We start from the raw sequence: 17,030 nt of genomic DNA, 5'->3' as shown, positions 1-17,030 counted from the left end.
TTGGTGCACTTTCCAGGATTCAGGGAAGGAACAGAAACAGCAAGCAGACAGAAAAGAGACCCAGGGCATGTGGGCAGTGTGAGCAGCACCCACCAAGCCTGTGGCTGCTCCATAGGGGCTTTGGGGTCTGGGCAGGTGGCCTGCTGCCACACTCATTCTAATGTGATCTGGGGTGGGGCCAAGGGCAGGGGCTGTGCTGCCATTTCCTGGGACAGGAAGTGACTCATTCCAGTGCATCCTTGGCCTACGCCACCTACACAGACACATTCTCCAACATGGGTTGGTTTTAGTGGCAGAGTATCTTGGTCCAGCACTCAGAGACTGCATGAAGGTGATTCACTCTATAGTCTGAAGACCATATTCCATGGACACTATTCTCCCAAACACTTCCTAGGTCTTCTGTTTCCCTGGCCAATGAGATGGTTCAGTTGTGGCATAACTGGGAGAGCCCCCAGCAGGAAGGTAGAGGCTTTCTGCACTGTGCCTTGGGCTCTGTCCTAAGAAGGTCTCATGGTAGAGTGAATGGGGCTGGGCCTTCACTGCTGAGCCTCCTGGGATGTTCATGGTGACCCACGTAGGCTGGGCCATGCCAGGGAACAGGGTGACTGAAAAGGGCATCAGCCCTTCTTAGGGCAGGGTCCATTCCTGCCCCAGAGGTCAGCTGGGTCTTCTTTCAGGTCCTCTGGCTCACTCCTGGGGGCCATCCTGAGGAATGTGCTGGCTGGAGGTAGGGAAGCTGAGGTGGACAGCCTTCATGAGGAACCCTAAGCTGGAATAGTTTCCCCAGAGGTCTACAGCTATAGTGAGGCTGGACTCTAAATTTGTGCTGAACACTGGGCCACCTCACCAAGGGCTCCCACCCATGCCCGGGCTCAGACTCTCTCCACTTGACTGTCCCTGCCTTACTCAGCTCAGCCCCTGCTGAACTACAGCAGTCCATTAAGCAGAGCCACAGTCAGGGCTCCCAGGTGGTTGGGTGGTCCTTCAGGCCATGCAGCTGGGAATCCCATCTAGGAGTGACAGGGGAGGCACCAGGGGCTCAGACTGAGCGTGGGGTGGGGCTTCGTGGGAGGTTGGTCGTGGTGGGGAAGGCCAGTGGGGTCCTAGAGAACACTTTACATGTGGCAGGACTTCAGCTGAATGATAACAGCCCCAGCCCAGGGGCCGACTCTGAGCACACGTGATGCTGCGCATGGGGAAGCATGGGCAGGGCCTAGGGAGGAGGGTCCAGCATCTGCATGTGAGTGAGAGTGAAGGAACCAGTGACAAGGCCCCACAAGTGTGTTCCCCAAAGCACTTTAATGCACACACCAACCCACAGTCCCTGCCTGCTGCCTGGGCCAGAGAGGCCAGCCCCACCTGGAAGCTCCCATGGCTTCCACAGCCTGGTGTGCCTAGGAGGGCCGAGCCCACACACATTCTCATCAGTATGTGAGGGGCGTGAGGATGAAGAGGCGGTCTTCTTCTTTGCGGATCCAGCGCATCAGTTTATGGATGGCACTGACGGCCGACGCCTTGGTCCCCAGGGGGCTGTAGCACATGTAGAGCTCAAAGGCGCCTGTCACCTGGAGGAAGGGGGCACAGGGTGGTCATCCAGATTAGACAACCCTCGTGGCCCTTGCCCAGGACCCCGATGAAGCCCAGCCTATCCCAGGGCTGCCTTACCCAAGCCAGGAGGTTCTCGTTGGGGCCCGTGTAGTAGATAGTCTTGAGTGGGCGGGAGGCATTGTGGGCGCGGCTGTGCAGGTACTGGTAGAGGCCCAGCAGCCGCTCCTGCTCCTCTTCACTGGTGTACGGGGCCTCGATCTCAGGGCTGGAGATGGGGGAGTAGGTTCGCAAAGGAATGACTTCCACTGGCTTCTCTGGAGATCCAGAAACACCTATTCCTAGCCAGGGAGACTCCACCATGTGTCCTACCCTCCAAATGCCCCGCCACCCCAGGACAAGGCATTGTCTCCTCACCACTGAAGACTCCCCAGGACAGAGCTGGGCCCACCCAGACTGGAGCCCTGTTCTCCCCTCTCCCCCAAGTTCATGGCATCTATGGTGACCCTCCCTTGGAGAAGCCAATCTGGGTTTAGGTGTCCTAGACAGAGTGACAGGTCTGAGACGGAGGAAAAGTGAGCCAGGAACCCTCTGGACCAAAAAGGGGTAAGAGGATAGAAGATGCCTCATCTGGCCCCAGCCCCTCTGTTGGAGGAGGAAGTGGAGGAGTTCTGCATCCTGGGCTGGACCAAACTGACCAAACAGAGGAGACCTCTGTTCCAGCTTCCTTCCCTGGGTGTACTGGGTATTTCAAGGCCTTATGGGAAATGACTGTAGAGAGGTGTATGCTGATGGGGAGTAGGGTGATAGGGGATTTGGGTCCCTGGTATCAGAGTCAAACAGACACAGCAGGTCGGTCCATTCCCAGAGGGGTCATCAGCTTCAGGACTGCATCAGAGCTCAGGCCCAACCGGCCGCCCCCCACCACGCCCTTGTCTCCCTCAAGCAGTGTCCCCAAGGCCCTCCCTCACCTGGTGAAGAGTCCTGAGCTCTTTGACTTATAGAGGAAGTGGCGCAGGTCAGGGATGCCCACTTGGGCAACACTGTAGTAAGGTGTGCGCAGTGCCTCCCGCAGCGCCAGGTGCGCTCCGCGCTTCCGCAGGCGCTCCTGAAAGCGGCGGCGGCAGTCAGACACTGCAAAGAAGTCCTCACGGTCGGTGGAGACGAGCAGCAGGCAGAGATCCGTGTCAGGCTCTAGGTAAGAGATGTGTGCATGGAAGAAGCCGGCTGCGTTGAATTTGGGCAGGCACACGGGCGTCCAGGCCTCGCCCTCGCGGAAGGACGAGGAGGAACTTATGAGGTTGAAGAGCAGGTGCAGGTCGATGGGGTGCAGGAATTGGTCCTTGCGGCGCACGAGCGCCACGAGCTGGTTGCGCGCCAGCAGGATGGAGAAGACGAGGCTGCGGGCGCGCGCCTGCTGCAGGCTAGCACTCACGACGTCGCGCACGGCCGCCGCCAGGGGCAGGCAGCGCGCTGCCCCCATCAGGAAACTGGGGTCTCGCGCCATGAGCTGCAGCAGGTTGTCCGTGATGCGCTCAGAGCCCGAGAGCAGGCGCCGCAGGTCATAGTTCTGCTTCTGCTGGAAGATGTGGCTCAGCTGCGCGCCCGTAAGAAGGCTCAGGATCTGGTAGTAGATGTAGAGCAACTCTTGCGCCAGTTCTTGTGCCGACTGCCGCGTGCGGGCCACCGCCACCAGCACCAGTGGGCTCCGGCGCACAAATACTACCTTGTAGCCATCTGATGGGGCGGATGGATAGGGGTGGTGTCAGCTTCAGCACCTCTCCGGAAAGCCCTCCCTGATTGGCTTGCCCTAGCACCCTCAGAGCCCCGCTTTCCCACGCAGCCTTCCACATCCTCTCCACCTCCCCTCATAACTGTGCACACAGAGGGGGCTTCAAGATGAAAGAAAAACAGATGCCCAGGGGCCCCCTTCTCCCCTTCTTTCCCCTTCCCTGCCACTTGCTTCACAGACTGGGACCAGCTAAAACGCAGGAAGCACTTCAGAAAAACACACATTCTTGGGCTAAGTGGTAAGAGCTGGGTGGGGCTCAAGACCTGGGATTTTTTGGTCACCTCCCCGGCTTCTCACCTTCTCCAAGGGCAAAGCCCATGTGCGAGCCACCTTTGGCCCTCACAACAGCCCTATGAGGCAGTCAGTGTTGTTTTCCCGTGTTCAGATGAGGACCTGGGGCTCGCTGAAGCAGAGGGACTACCCTTGGTCACACAGCACATCCCAGCCCTCTAGTCCCTGGGAGTCCGAAACCTGGTATGGTCTCTCCTGGCCAGGGAGACCTCCCGGCACCCCCTTCCTGGTGGCTCACCTGCATGGATGGAACGGATGGCATTCTTGTCAGCCTCCAGGAAGGACACCAGGGCCACCATGACACCCATGGTGCTGGAAAGTGCCTCCTCTGACCCATACCGGGAGTACACAGGCTTCCCCGCCTCGCTCAGCACGAAGACATGCTTCTGGTGCAGGCGCCATGCCTCAGCAGTCTCCTCCTCATCCCCTTCACCAGTGCCCTCCCTTGAGGGCTCTGTGGCTGGTCGCCCAGCTGCCCCTGGGGACTCCGGCCAGTCCTCAGAGCTTCCTGGAAGCATCTCCTCCTGCAGGTCTCGGGCGACACCCGTCAGCTGGGTGCTCAGCTCACTGAAGTCCTGGCTGATCTGGCGCATGTCTGTAGGCAGCGGTGGGGGACCGCCAGCACCCTCCTTGGGGCTCTCCCCAGAAGCTGCCCCATCCTCTGATTCAGTCAGGTCCTCGTAGGAACGGGCATGGACGAACATGGCACCCTCCTGTCCGGCACCTGCCAGCCAAAAGCACTGGTGTTTAGAGCGGTAGCTTCTGGCAGACCACCTCACCAGAAAGGTGCCCAATATAGTACACTGTTTGTCCTGATGAGGCAAGCCACTGTTCCCTCCGGCTACAAGTCATGCTTTGCTGTGACTTACAGCCCACCAGCCTCCTCCCCTCACCCTGGGAATACGACCCCAACCCCTCAAGGCTGCGGTGGTAGCCAGTATCTGCCTGTCCCTCTCACTCTCATCTCACAGCCCTTCGTGCATCTACTCTTTGGATATCCCACCTACCTCAGGGCCTCTGCATCTCCTGTTCCCTCTGCCTGGAAGGCACTCCCACCTCCTTGCATGCCAGCTCCCTGTCACACTTCAGCTCACAGCAAAGATGTTAGTTGTCCCTGTCACCTGACCCCCAAACCCAGGCACTCTATCATATCCCCGTCCTTGACTTCTCTTGGGGCACTTATCAGTTATTGCCCTTCTCCCCAACTGCAGTGGGGTTCCCCCTCATGGGCAGGAACCTGGTTGTTCACTGCTGTGTGCCCAGCACCTCGCCCTGTGCCTGGAATAACTCCTGTGCTCAGCAAATCTTTCTCCCTGGGAGAAGGCTCCCTGACCCTGCGCGAGGACCCATGGCTCCTAACCCCCTCCACTGGAATGCTCTCAGTAGCCTGTGGCTCCCCCAAGGCAGGGACCATGTCAGTTTTCCTTTACTGATTTTTTTTTGGACAGAAGAGTTCAAGAGATATGTTTTGAGTCCCTATTATGAGTTCAGCACTGTACCAGGCATTGGGGATACAACAGCTCTGTGCTCAAAGAGCTCACAATCTTGTGGACAAGAGAGATGGGCAATACATACACACACAAATAAGACTACAAAATAACTAAGATAAAATAACTGCACATGTTCTGTGCAGAGCATGGTCAGAGCAGGCCTCTCTTGTGAGGAGGTGACATTTAAGTTGAGAGCTGAGGGAGGGAGAAGGAGCCAGGGAGGTACCTGTAGACACAGGAAATAGGAGGAGAGCCCACACTGGTGGCAAGACAGCACAGGGCAAGTGGCACAACATGAAGTGGAGAGGAAGGCCAGATGCACACTGAGCCTGGATCCCTGCAGTATCCCCAGCACATGACAAATAGCTAACAAGTGAGTGAACACATGCATGAATGAGTGACAGTGAAAGAGTGGTTGGGAATCCCGATTGCCCTGGAGGCTGCTCTAGCTGTAAGCTGGCTGGGGCTGCGCACCCTGCCCGTACCTGGCTCCATTCCCTGGGCCAGTCCTGGTGTGGGGCTCTCAGCTCTCTCCACACTCTGCCCATCAGAAGGAGCCAACGTGCCATCGGGGCCTTCGCTGCTTCTCTTCCTCTGCATGTCAGCAGCCATCCCTTGGGCTCTCCTGTGGGGCAAACAAAGGCATCATTGAGTGTAAGGGGGAAGGTGCTAGTGGCAGGAGTCACTGGCATGATTAAGAGTGGTTAAGTACAGGAAAGTATCCCTCACCAGGACCCAGCTAACTCAAACCTCTGGGGAATGGGTTCTGAATATTCCCTTCCAAAGAAGCGTGCTGTTCTCTTTCTGATTATAAAAGAATATATGGGGGACTTTCCTGGTGGTCCAGTGGTTAAGACTCTGTGCTCCCAGTACAGGGGGCCCGGTTCGATCCCTGGTCAGGGAACTAGATCCCGCATGCCGAAACTAAGAGCAGCATGCTGCAACTAAAAGATCCCTCATACCACAACTAAAGATTCTGCGTGCCGCGATGAAGATCCTGCCTGATGCAACTAAGACCCAGTGCAGCCAAAGTAAATAAATAAATATACTTTTTTTTTTTTTGGCTGTGTTGGGTCTTCGTTGCTGCTCGCGGGCTTTCTCTAGTTGCGGTGAGTGGGGGCTAAGCTTCGTTGTGGTGCGCGGGCTTCCCATTGTGGTGGCTTCTCGTTGCAGAGCACGGGCTCTAGAGCGCAGGCTCAGTAGTTGTGGCGCACGGGTTTAGTTGCTCTGCGATCTTCAGGATCTTCCTGGACCAGGGATCAAACCCGTGTCCCCTGCATTGGCAGGCGGATTCTTAACCACTGAGTCACCAGGTAAGTCCCTGTGTCAGGTCTTAGTTGCAGCGCTCAAGCTTCTCTCTAGTTGTGGTGTGCAGGGTTTTTTTCTCTCTCTAGTTGTGGCACGCGGGCTTAGTTGCCCCGCGGCATGTGGGATCTTAGTTCCCCGACCAGGGATCGAACCCACATCCCCTGCATTGGAAGGCGGATTCTTTACCCCTGGAAGTTCCAGGGAAGTCCCAGTCCCTATGTGGATTCTTATGTAATCCTGATCACTCTTCTCTGAGGCAGGCACTCTTGTCAGACAAGCTTTATAGATGAAGAAACTGAAGCTGAGAGAGTGTAAGTACATTGCCCAATGTCACGACAGGAAAGAAGCGCTGGAGCTGGGAATTGAAACCATTCTGTATCCTGATATCTTCCACTGTACATCCTACCATGAACATTTCTCCATTCAAAACTGAGTTGACAAATCAGTTCTTTTTGATATTTAGACATTTACTATGAACGAAGTGAGTCAGAGTAAACAGGCCTAAGCCTTGCTTTTCTCCTTGCATTCTGTACCTTTTGAATTTGGCACCAAGGCTCGCCTTTCCAGTTAAAAACAACTATGGACATGTCAGTTCTCAGTGCCCATTTGATGGACACTAAGGACAAACTCAGCCTGATCTCCCAGTCCTTCCACAGCCTCAGGGCCAGGTGGAGGTGGCCAAGAGTGGATGTCAGGGATAACGAAGTTGGGTGGCTCACTTGGGATCAGCCTCTACGGTTCCTTAATGACAGGCTGAAGGGTCTTCATTTGGCAGGCAACAAACAATCCATAGGAGAGGGGTTCCATCTGAGGCACTAACCCTTTAGGGAAGAGAAATTTGGCTGGATGGGCTAGATGGGCAGCGAAGACTAGTCAGAGACTCACGAGGAAGGCACTGCAGGCAGGCCAGGGGCCTGGGAGGGACTGGTGTTACTGTGAGCAAAGCAGACTCTGTCCCTGCCCTCCTGGAGCAGAGTCCATAGGGAATAATTGAGGCTTGTCCCTTACTAGCTCTGTAACCTTGGGCAAATGACTCCACCCTGAGCCTGGCATGAAGTAGGTGCTCAAAAACGTTCATGAGAAGAGTGATTTCAAAACAGTGTCACCAGCACTAGCATTTGTGTGGCCCCCGCTTATCTGTGTCTAAGAACTCTCTCTGACCACAAGCTCCTAGCAGGCAGCTCCTGCAAGTGTACCCAAAGAATTGATTTTCAAGCTCTTCTTTTTGTCATCTTTGTTGTAAGCTATGGAATCCTTTCTTCAAATTAATCTTGTAAAGCAGTTCAATGTGCAAAACAGCCAGACAGGGAGGCAGGGCCAGAGACTGGCCTGATGGCCACGCCCCCACTTGTCCTGGAGCACCACAGGGTTAAGTGGGGGTTGGGTACCACTGGTCAACAGCATCACCCCACACAGAGTGCGCTTCGAATAATCTTCAAAGGAAGATTATTTGGGAGAACATCTACCTTTTGGGATTTTCTAGGCCACCAATCCTGTCCATCAGGACAATCAAGAGTGATGGTTCCCAGCAAGGGCCGGAGCCCAGAAGACCAAGGTGTGGTCCACCTTTTCTGATGAAGAGTAATTAAGAAGCTGCATGCCCTCAACAGGAACCCGGGGAGGCATCCAGAAAGGTCTCCTCTGAGACTGAGACCAAGAGGAGCAATCCAAAACAGGCCAAAACAGCCACCGCAACACCACGGAGCCCAGGGCAGTGGGTGCTAAGGAAACTAAGGCATGTCCAGATCTTAAGCAAGAAGACACAGGCCACACGAGAACCTTGTAGACCATTATTTTACAAGCTAACCTAAAAGCCCGGGTGGGGTCTGCATTGCTGTGTAAAGAGAGAGCGACCCCAGAGAGATGAGTCTGTCCATATACAGGCAGAGGGCAAGCTGCTACTGCCAGTCCCGGGGTCGTGGCCAGGGCTTCTGGACCTGGCTCCTTGGATGGAAGCCTGGATTGGTATGTGCTTTTTTCTGAAGAGAGGGTCCAGAACAATTACTTTAAATGGGAATGCCCTACATTTCTATGTCTACTCACTTTCCCACTCCCCTAGTGGATAGCTTCACATCTTCTCTCTTCTCAAGCTTCCATCATCTTCTCCGATGCTCGCCCTCAGCACTATCAGTGATAACCTTACCTTCTATTTCACTGAGGACATGCAAGTCAGCAAAAGAGAACTTCCAAGATTCCCACTACCACCTCACCTCACCTGCCAGACTCTGCCTTCCTTCTTCTTACTAAAGATGAGCTGCCTGGGCTCCACTAATGCCTCCACTCCAGCCCCTCTCACCCACCCAAGCATATGGCTTCAGCAGCTGTCCCTCTCTCTCTCGGATCATCAGTGTCCCCTTCTGCCCTATCCATCACCAATATACTGATGTTTCTTCCATTTTCAAAACACCTTCCCTTAGATGTGTTTACTCTGTTATAATTCATTGAGCTGTACTTATGATTTGTGAACTTTATGTTTGTTTTATTTCAATTAAAACCTTAAAACAAACCTCCACTTAACTCTACATTCCCCTCTAGGTACCACCCTATTTTTTTTTTTTTTTTTTTGCTGTCCTTTATAAAACAAACAAACCTCAAAACAGTAAACAGTACTTGGAGTTTAATTAGTCACATAAGCTAGGCTATGCTGTGTAACAAATGAGTGCCAAAATGGTAGAGGCTTTACACATAAAGGCTTTTTTTTTTTTGTTTTGGCCATACCACGTGGCTTGTGGGATTGAACTTGGGCCCCAGGCAATGGAAGTGCAGAGTCCTAACCACTGGACTGCCAGGGAATTCCCTAAAGGCTTTTTTTTTTTTTTTTGTAAGCATTTTTTAATTGAGAAATAATCGATGTATAACATTATATTAGTTTCAGGTCTACAACATAATGATTCAATATTTGTATATATTGCAAAATGGTCACCACCATGTCTCGTTAACATCCATCACCACACATAGTTGCAAAATTTTTTTCTTGTGATGAGAACTTTTAATACCTACTCTCTTAGCAACTTTCAAATATACAAGTATTATTAATTATAGTCACCATGCTGTACATTACATCCTCAGGATTTATTTATTTTATAACTGTAAGTTTGTACCTTTTGACCACCTTCACAGATTTTGCAAGCATTTTTAATAATCTCTAAAGGATAATATGTATTAAAATATTTACAAGTTCCTAATTTGACAGGCTGACTCCATTATATACAGCAGGGGTCCCCAACTCCCAGGCTGCGGACTTCTATCTGGGACATGGGCTGTTAGGAACTGGGCCGTACAGCAGGAGGTGAGCAGCAGGAGAGCGAAGCTTCATCTGCCGCCCCGCATCGCTCCCCATCACTCGCATTACCGCCTGAACCAAACAATATGGAATGCTTCAGGAATTTGCGTGTCATCCTTGCGCAGGGGCCACGCTAATCTTCTCTGTATCGTTCCAATTTTAGTATATGTGCTGCCGAAGAGAGCACTAAAGGCTTATTTTTTGCTCACGTACTGTGGGTTGGGTAGCAATTCAGAGCAGCTCCCTTCCGGGCAGTGATTCAGGAATCCAGGCTACTAGCATCTTATAACTCTGCCGTCACCTGGCCATGGAAGACAGGGCTGGAGGGTCATGTACCAACTCTTAAATACTTCAAAGTCCAGATTGGCCAGAACTAGTCATGTGGCCAGAGGGACTGGGAAATGTGGAGCGCTCAGGTGTCTCTCCACTTTTCCCATTCACACTTGAATCCATTCCAACTATTACTCCAGTAACACTGCTCCCTCAAGGTCTCCAGTGACCTCCAGGATCATCTCACTTCACTCAGCAGCCACAATGATTATTTCCTCTCTCTCAAAACACTTTCTTCTCTTGGCTTCTGGCACATCACTCTCCTTTCATGGTTCTCCTACCTCATGGACCACTCCTTCTAAGTCCTCTTTACAGTTCTTCTTACTGTTGAGGGTCCAAGATTTCAGGTCTTGGACCTCTTTTGTCTTCATTCGATCCCTTGGTGACCTTATTCAGTCTCATGGTTTTAAATTTCACTGATACATTAATGATTCCAAATTTTATTCGCAGCCCTAATCTCTCTTCTGACTTCCAGAGGCACACACATTTAACTGTTTACTTGATGTTTGCCCTTGGATATCTTATAGTACCTCAAAGTTATATGTCCAAAACTGAGTTCCTGATCATCCCCTTAAAAAGTTGTTCCTCCCAGAGTTTTCTCCATCTCAGTGAAAGACAATTTTGATACTTCCAGTTATTTAGCAAAAAACCTTGGAGGCATCCCTTATGCCTCTCTTTTTCCTGTAACTAATATACCAAACCACCAGCAAATCTTGTCAGCTTTACTTCAGAATACAGGTACACCCAGAAAAATGTCTCTCATTAACCTTTGCCACATAGAACGCCTCTTGGTTTTTAATACACAGCTGTGGTAGCCAGCCTTCAAAATGGTCCCCAGTGATCCTCAACTCCCAGCATTCAAGTCTGTATACTCCCAACCCACACTGAGCAGAACTAATCTATGTCACCAACAGGATAATGTGAAAATGACAATGTGTGACTTCTGAGGCTAGGTCATAAAAGACATTGTGGCCTCTGCTTTGTTCTCTTGGATCACTCTCTCTAGGTGCAGCCATCAGCCATCAGTTGTGAGGACACTCAAGCAGCCCTAAAGAGAGGAGCTCATGGTAAGAAACTGAAACCTGAGAACAGCCAGTACCAATGTGCTAGTCACGTGAGCGGGCAGTCTTGGAAGCAAATCATCTAGCCCCAGTCATGCCTTTGAATGACTGCAACCTCATGAGAGACACTGGGCCTGAACCATCCAGCTAAGATGCTCCTAAATTCCTGACCCTCAGGAACTGTATGAGATAATAAATATTTATTATTGTTTTGAGCTGCTAAGTTTTCGGATAACTTGTTACACAGCAATAGATAACTAATACAACAAACTTGTACTGATTGAGCTTATGTTTACATAGAAAAAAACTATTATCAACACTTGATCTATATTTTTTAATAAAGGAATGTGCATTTAAAGCCTCAAATTACATTTCAAATAGAACTGATAGAAGATCATTGAGTGCCAACAAAAGGGGTTTAGTTGCATCATGGCTATTTGCAGGTACTGAAAGAGGCCATGATGCTGTATCAAAGCAACACTGTTTGATGAGGAGGAAATGTTTTAAGCATTTTGTATCCTAACATTATAATTTATTTGGCATATATTAGGTATGTATTTTCCTTGTGTTTTAGTGCTATTTTAGAAAATTGGGGATTTGGGGTTGATGAAGGAAGCATTATACTTTTTCCCATTTAAAATAATGGGGAAACACATAAATCAACTATACTTCAATAAAATGTTAAAAAAATAAATAAAAAGTTAAATGACAAAAAAAAAAAAGTGGGAAACAGATACTAAGTTAGTGATTCCAGACAGAATGTCCAACTTTCATGGAACAGATTACTGATGTTCCATGGGGAAATGCCCATATTCAGAATCTGACCACTTCTCACCACCTCCACCACTACCACATTGGTCCAAGTCAACATTATCTCTCTAGCAGATTGTTGCAAGTCTTTTTTTTTTTTTTTTTAACATCTTTATTGGAGTATAATTGCTTTACAATGTTGTGTTAGTTTCTGCTGCGTAACAAAGTGAATCAGCTATACGTATACAAATATCCCCATATCCCCTCCCTCTTGCATCTCCCTCCCACCCTCCCTATCCCACCCCTCTAGGTGGTCACAAAGCAGCGAGCTGATCTCCCTGTGCCATGCGGCTGCTTCCCACTAGCTATCTATTTTACATTTGGTAGTGTATATATGTCAATGCCACTCTCTCACTTCATCCTAGCTTACCCTTCCCCTTCCCCGTGTCCTCAAGTCCATTCTCTACGTCTGTGTCTTTATTCCTGTCCTGCCCCTAGGTTCATCAGAACCTTTTTTTTTTTTTTTAGATTCCATATATATGTGTTAGCATATGGTATTTGTTTTTCTCTTTCTGACTTACTTCACTCTGTTTGACAGACTCTAGGTCCATCCACCTCACTACAAAGAACTCAATTTTGTTTCTTTTTATGACTGAGTAATATTCCATTGTATATATGTGCCACATCTTTATCCATTCATCTGTCGATGGACACTTAGGTTGCTTCCATGTCCCGGCTATTGTAAATAGTGCTGCAATGAACACTGTGGTACATGACTCTTTTTGAATTATGGTTTTCTCAGGGTATATGCCCAGTAGTGGGATTGCTGGGTCATATGGTAGTTCTATTTTTAGTTTTTTAAGGAACCTCCATACTGTTCTCCATAGTGGCTGTATCAATTTACATTCCCACCAACAGTGCAAGAGGGTTCCCTTTTCTCCACACCCTCTCCAGCATTGCGACAGTCTTTTAACCAGTCTCCCCACTTCTGTCCTTGTCCCTGTACAGTCTATCCTTCTCACAGCACTCAAAGTGATCTGCTTGAGACAGAAGTCAAGTCACGTAGTTCCTTTGCTCACTAGTCTGTAACGGTCACAACTCACCCAGTGAGAAAGCCAATTTCCTCACAGTGGTGCACAAGAACCACTCTGTCTACACGCGCCACACCCCACCCCCCAAATTACTTCTTCAGCCTCATCTCCTGTTCTTTCCCCTACTTGCTTTGCTTCAACCCAGCCACACTGACGTTAACGGCTTTCCTTGAGTATACTGTAAATGTAAATCCTGAGTATTCCTTCACTTCAGAACTTTGCTCTTGCTGAACTTTCTGCCTGGACCACATCTCCCTACTTTTCCCCCTGGCCCCCACCTCACCTATTCCACTACTTGGCCAAATATCTACATGACTCACTCTGTCACTTCCTTCAGGTTGCTGCTCAAGTGTTACCTTATCAGAGTGGCCTTCCTGGAATATCCTGGATTCTTATCTCCCTTGCCCTGCTTTGTTTTTCTACATTGAAGGTAACCCTGTGAGCTGTCGAAAATTTCAGAATGTCAGCTCCATACTCAGGAAGACTTTAATTAACATTTGTCAGACAAATAACTTTGTAAGGGAGAAGATGAAAGATCCTCAGAGAACACCCAGCTCCAATGTAGCCTTGGGAGACTCCTGCCTGTAGGGAAGACTTGTCCTTGGTAGTAGTTAAGTGTTCAGTAACAATGGCTCTGGAGTCAGAGGGACCCGGATTAACCTGGCTTGGTTTTATAAATCTCAGCTTTCTCACCTACGAAATGAGGATGATGACAGCACTGATTCATTGGGTTGTGGAAGGATTAAATGAGATAATCCATGTAATTTGGTTACCCTGGCACAGAGTAGGTACATATACACTCAGCTGTCTTTAGCATATCATGATTATTCTTATTCAGACCATGTGTACCTGCACTTATACACAGATTCAGTAATCTCTGCCATGTAAATCAGTCCTTTGAGAGTTTGCTAATCCTGAGCCAGGCCCTTAGTGAACAGGACATGCTTCTGACCTCATGAAGCCAGGTGGGCTCTGGCCTGAAATGACCCATCTGTGATGCTGGGACAAAGAGATGCCTTTGGGCCTAGGGCTGGGAGTTCCTCCAGGCTAACTGGCTATTCATCCTGAAGTTGCAGGACAGACCATTGGTTCCCTGCTGCTCCCAGAAGTCTCTCCCAAGCTGAACTCCTTTCTACCACATGCCCCTGCTCTGTGGCCTTGCGCCTCTGGCTCAAAGACCAAAACAAGATCTACAGCAGCTTACCCCTGAGGGCCCACTACCCACTGATCCCAGTGGGCTTTAGGTAACTGCGCCCAGCATGGCTGAGTACTACCCAACATGGTACCTGCATGTTGTGAGGGCAGGGTCAGCTGGCTGGGGCTAGTGGACATCTCCTTCCGAACAGTTCTCCAACCACCTGAAATCATGTAGTACCTCAATATCTCCAAGGCCAGTATCGGGGTCCAGCCAAAAGCCCTGGTGAAGCAAACAGTTCTCTGGACATTTACACTGGAAACTAGGCAGGGAGGGTGAATGACTCATAGCAAAACCCACCCCAAACCTCACTGGAGCCATAACCTGTGTGGCTGAAGCTCTTGGGTGGCTGGGCCTGAAGCAGTTAAGCAAGAGAGGTCTCTTGGTACCAGTCCCAGATACTCCCTTGGGGCCCCTTCTCAGGCAGCCTCTCTAGAAGCCCCCAGGGCTTGCTATTTTCCCTAGAAGTGCTCTGCTGTGCCTTTGAGCAATGTCACCAAACAAGTTAGCTCAATCAGCCCTTCTGGTATGCCTCCCTCCTCTAGGTGCCTGGCCTGGAGGGAGGAAGGGACTTGCAAGAACCACCCCCCCCCCCACTACTGGGTCCCTACCACTCTTGCTCCCTCTTCCTGCTTAGATAGTGCCCTATCCTGCCTTGACCCTTTGGGGAGTGGGCTATCTGGGAGGATGGTGCCGGGATGCATGGATGTGTGGCAGACAGGGTCCAGGTGAGGCTGTGCTGTAACTGCTTCAGCAGGATGCCTACTCCATACTGAGAGTATAGCTTGGTACTTGTCACTGCTAGTGGTCACTCCCCTCTCTGACAAAGGCTGCTCACCCTCCCCAGCAAACTCGAGCCCAGAAAGTGTGGCTCAACAGGTACAAGAGGCAGCTTGGTTATCTGAGCCAGGGCACCCTTGAAGGCAAAGTCCTAAGCCTCAAGACACTTTCAGGAGCTTCCTGCTCACCCCACAGTCAACCTCTGCCAGTCTTTGAGAGCACTCTGCTGGGCCGAATGTGTGTGCGTTGGGGCTACAGGACTTTGCCCTTCCAGCCGAAGGAAGAGTTCCAGGCCTCGCCTTTTGTATTCCCCAGCTGGGAACCGGCGAAGGGACGCCAGAGAGACCCAGTCCTTCTACCGCAAATGGCAGCGTAGACGGCAGGCGCCCCTAGTCTTCAAGCCCCTCCCTTCAAAGATGACAGCTCTCCAGTCTCTCGGCGCCCCCAAGCCACGTGGGTTGGCAGTCGGACTCACCTGTTTCTCGGGGAGGGGGAAGGGGTCAGGAAGCACAGAGATTGCCGGTCACTGCCCTCTGCCGGACCCCCGGGAGGGCACGGGTGTCCGGCTGGGCCCGGACTGATGGTTCAGGTTCGCGGGACCACGGCCCCCTGCGGACGCAGACATGGCCACAGCACAGGCCACCGCTCCCTCCCACCGCCCCTTGCCCGGCTGCCGACTCAGGAAGACAGCACTCGCCGGGCTCTGGCGGCGGAGGCCCGGCTCCAGTCGCTGGGCCTGGCCCTGCCCGCCCCCGATGTGCATTATGGGAAATGTAGTTCGCAGTGCACGGCCGCCGCGAGGTGGGGCGGGGCGCCAGGTCCCGGCAGAGACCTGGGCGGGGCCTGACCCGGGTCAGCGGTGGCATCATCCCGCACCGCCTTTTCCAGAGTCCCGGCCAAACTCAGGCACCTCCCCAAACCCAAAGCCTGGGGTGGACCGCAGGCCCAGACTCCCCAGCTCTTCCGCCCGAGCCAACAAGAGGTTTATTTAAAGCGAAAGAAAGAGACTGGCATTTTTTCCTCCACTAATTGTGGAAGGACAGTGCAAGTTTGCGGGCTGGATAAATGTCATTAGTGGACCCGGCCACACTGACTGTAAAGGATGTAGGCACACCAACTGCTGCTAAAAGAACACCCTTTTATTTTTTTAATATATATATATTTTTATAAATTTATTTATTTTTGGCTGCATTGGGTCTTCGTTGCTGTGCGCGGGCTTTCTCTAGTTGCGGTGAGTGGGCTTCTCACTGCAGTAGCTTCTCTTGTTGCGGAGCACGGGCTCTAGGCACACGGATTTCAGGAGTTGTGGCTCACTGGCTCTAGAGCGCAGGCTCAGGAGTTGTGGCGCACAGGCTTAATTGCTCCGCGGCATGTGAGATCTTCCCGGACCAGAGCTCGAACCCGTGTCCCCTGCATTGGCAGGTGGATTCTTAACCACTGTGCCACCAGGGAAGTCTCAGAACATCCTTTTAGCCACGTTTTAATATATCAGTATGAATCTCTAGAGTGGTATTTCTCAACTCTGCACATAGAATGACATGGGGAACTTAAAAAAAAAGATGAATGCCTGCATACCACCCCTAGAAAAAAACAGGAAAACATAAAATCAACAATTTTACTTTTGGAGAGTAGTTTAAAGAAATAAAATTAGGGATTAACAACAATACTGCTCATGTTTCTCTGAAGCAATTAAATCACTTAATAGCCTCATGGTTAATTCACCCAACAGTTCAGGGATGAAGGAAAAAGTCTGAACTCACTCCTTTGATTCTCTCTGCTGCTCCATCACCCCAATGCAGTGTTCTGTTTCCATCTCAGCCCTACACTGGAATTGAGGGAGAGCTCTGCCCCTGGGCTTTTCTCATAGTCTCAGACAGCTGCCACTTGGAGCCTACCGCCACAACACTGGACTGTGACTGACATTGTGACAAAGCTGTGGCCTTTTACCAGAGATGGCTTTGCACAGGGCTATTAGACCCTCGCACATAGTTTAAGGGGAGCTTTCTCCTCCCTTTTATTGATAGTTAAGAACATGTGAGAAAATGCCCAATTCCTTAACTGTCTGTTCCCCTGGGAAGGAGAGAGGCGGAGTCTCTCCCAGTCTCCACAGGTCA

General features: G+C 50.8%; 1 protein-coding gene and 1 non-coding gene across 3 annotated transcripts; both read right to left on the bottom strand.

Moving 5' to 3' along the window:
* Nucleotides 1–1,280: 1,280 nt before the first annotated feature.
* MON1A (MON1 homolog A, secretory trafficking associated) lies at nucleotides 1,281–15,657 on the bottom strand. 2 transcript variants are annotated; one of them, XM_068559041.1, is made up of 7 exons: nucleotides 15,392–15,657; nucleotides 14,228–14,358; nucleotides 5,604–5,743; nucleotides 3,867–4,352; nucleotides 2,517–3,282; nucleotides 1,666–1,813; nucleotides 1,281–1,565 (listed from the first exon to the last, which is right to left on the bottom strand). In XM_068559041.1, exons 3-7 carry the CDS (start codon nucleotides 5,728–5,730, stop codon nucleotides 1,425–1,427), a joined length of 1,668 nt encoding a protein of 555 aa, XP_068415142.1. In that variant the 5' UTR covers nucleotides 5,731–5,743; nucleotides 14,228–14,358; nucleotides 15,392–15,657; the 3' UTR covers nucleotides 1,281–1,424. The 2 variants fall into 2 exon arrangements, with proteins under 2 accessions (XP_068415142.1, XP_068415140.1); XM_068559039.1 differs by lacking the exon at nucleotides 14,228–14,358.
* On the bottom strand, nucleotides 9,790–9,896 carry LOC137774356 (U6 spliceosomal RNA). Its single transcript, XR_011075877.1, has one exon. It is a non-coding gene; the product is annotated as a U6 spliceosomal RNA (small nuclear RNA).
* Nucleotides 15,658–17,030: the final 1,373 nt, after the last annotated feature.

The sequence above is a fragment of the Eschrichtius robustus genome, chromosome 12, assembly GCF_028021215.1.
Source record: "Eschrichtius robustus isolate mEscRob2 chromosome 12, mEscRob2.pri, whole genome shotgun sequence".
Taxonomy (NCBI): domain Eukaryota; kingdom Metazoa; phylum Chordata; class Mammalia; order Artiodactyla; family Eschrichtiidae; genus Eschrichtius; species Eschrichtius robustus.
This window is presented reverse-complemented; position numbering and strand designations above follow the sequence as displayed.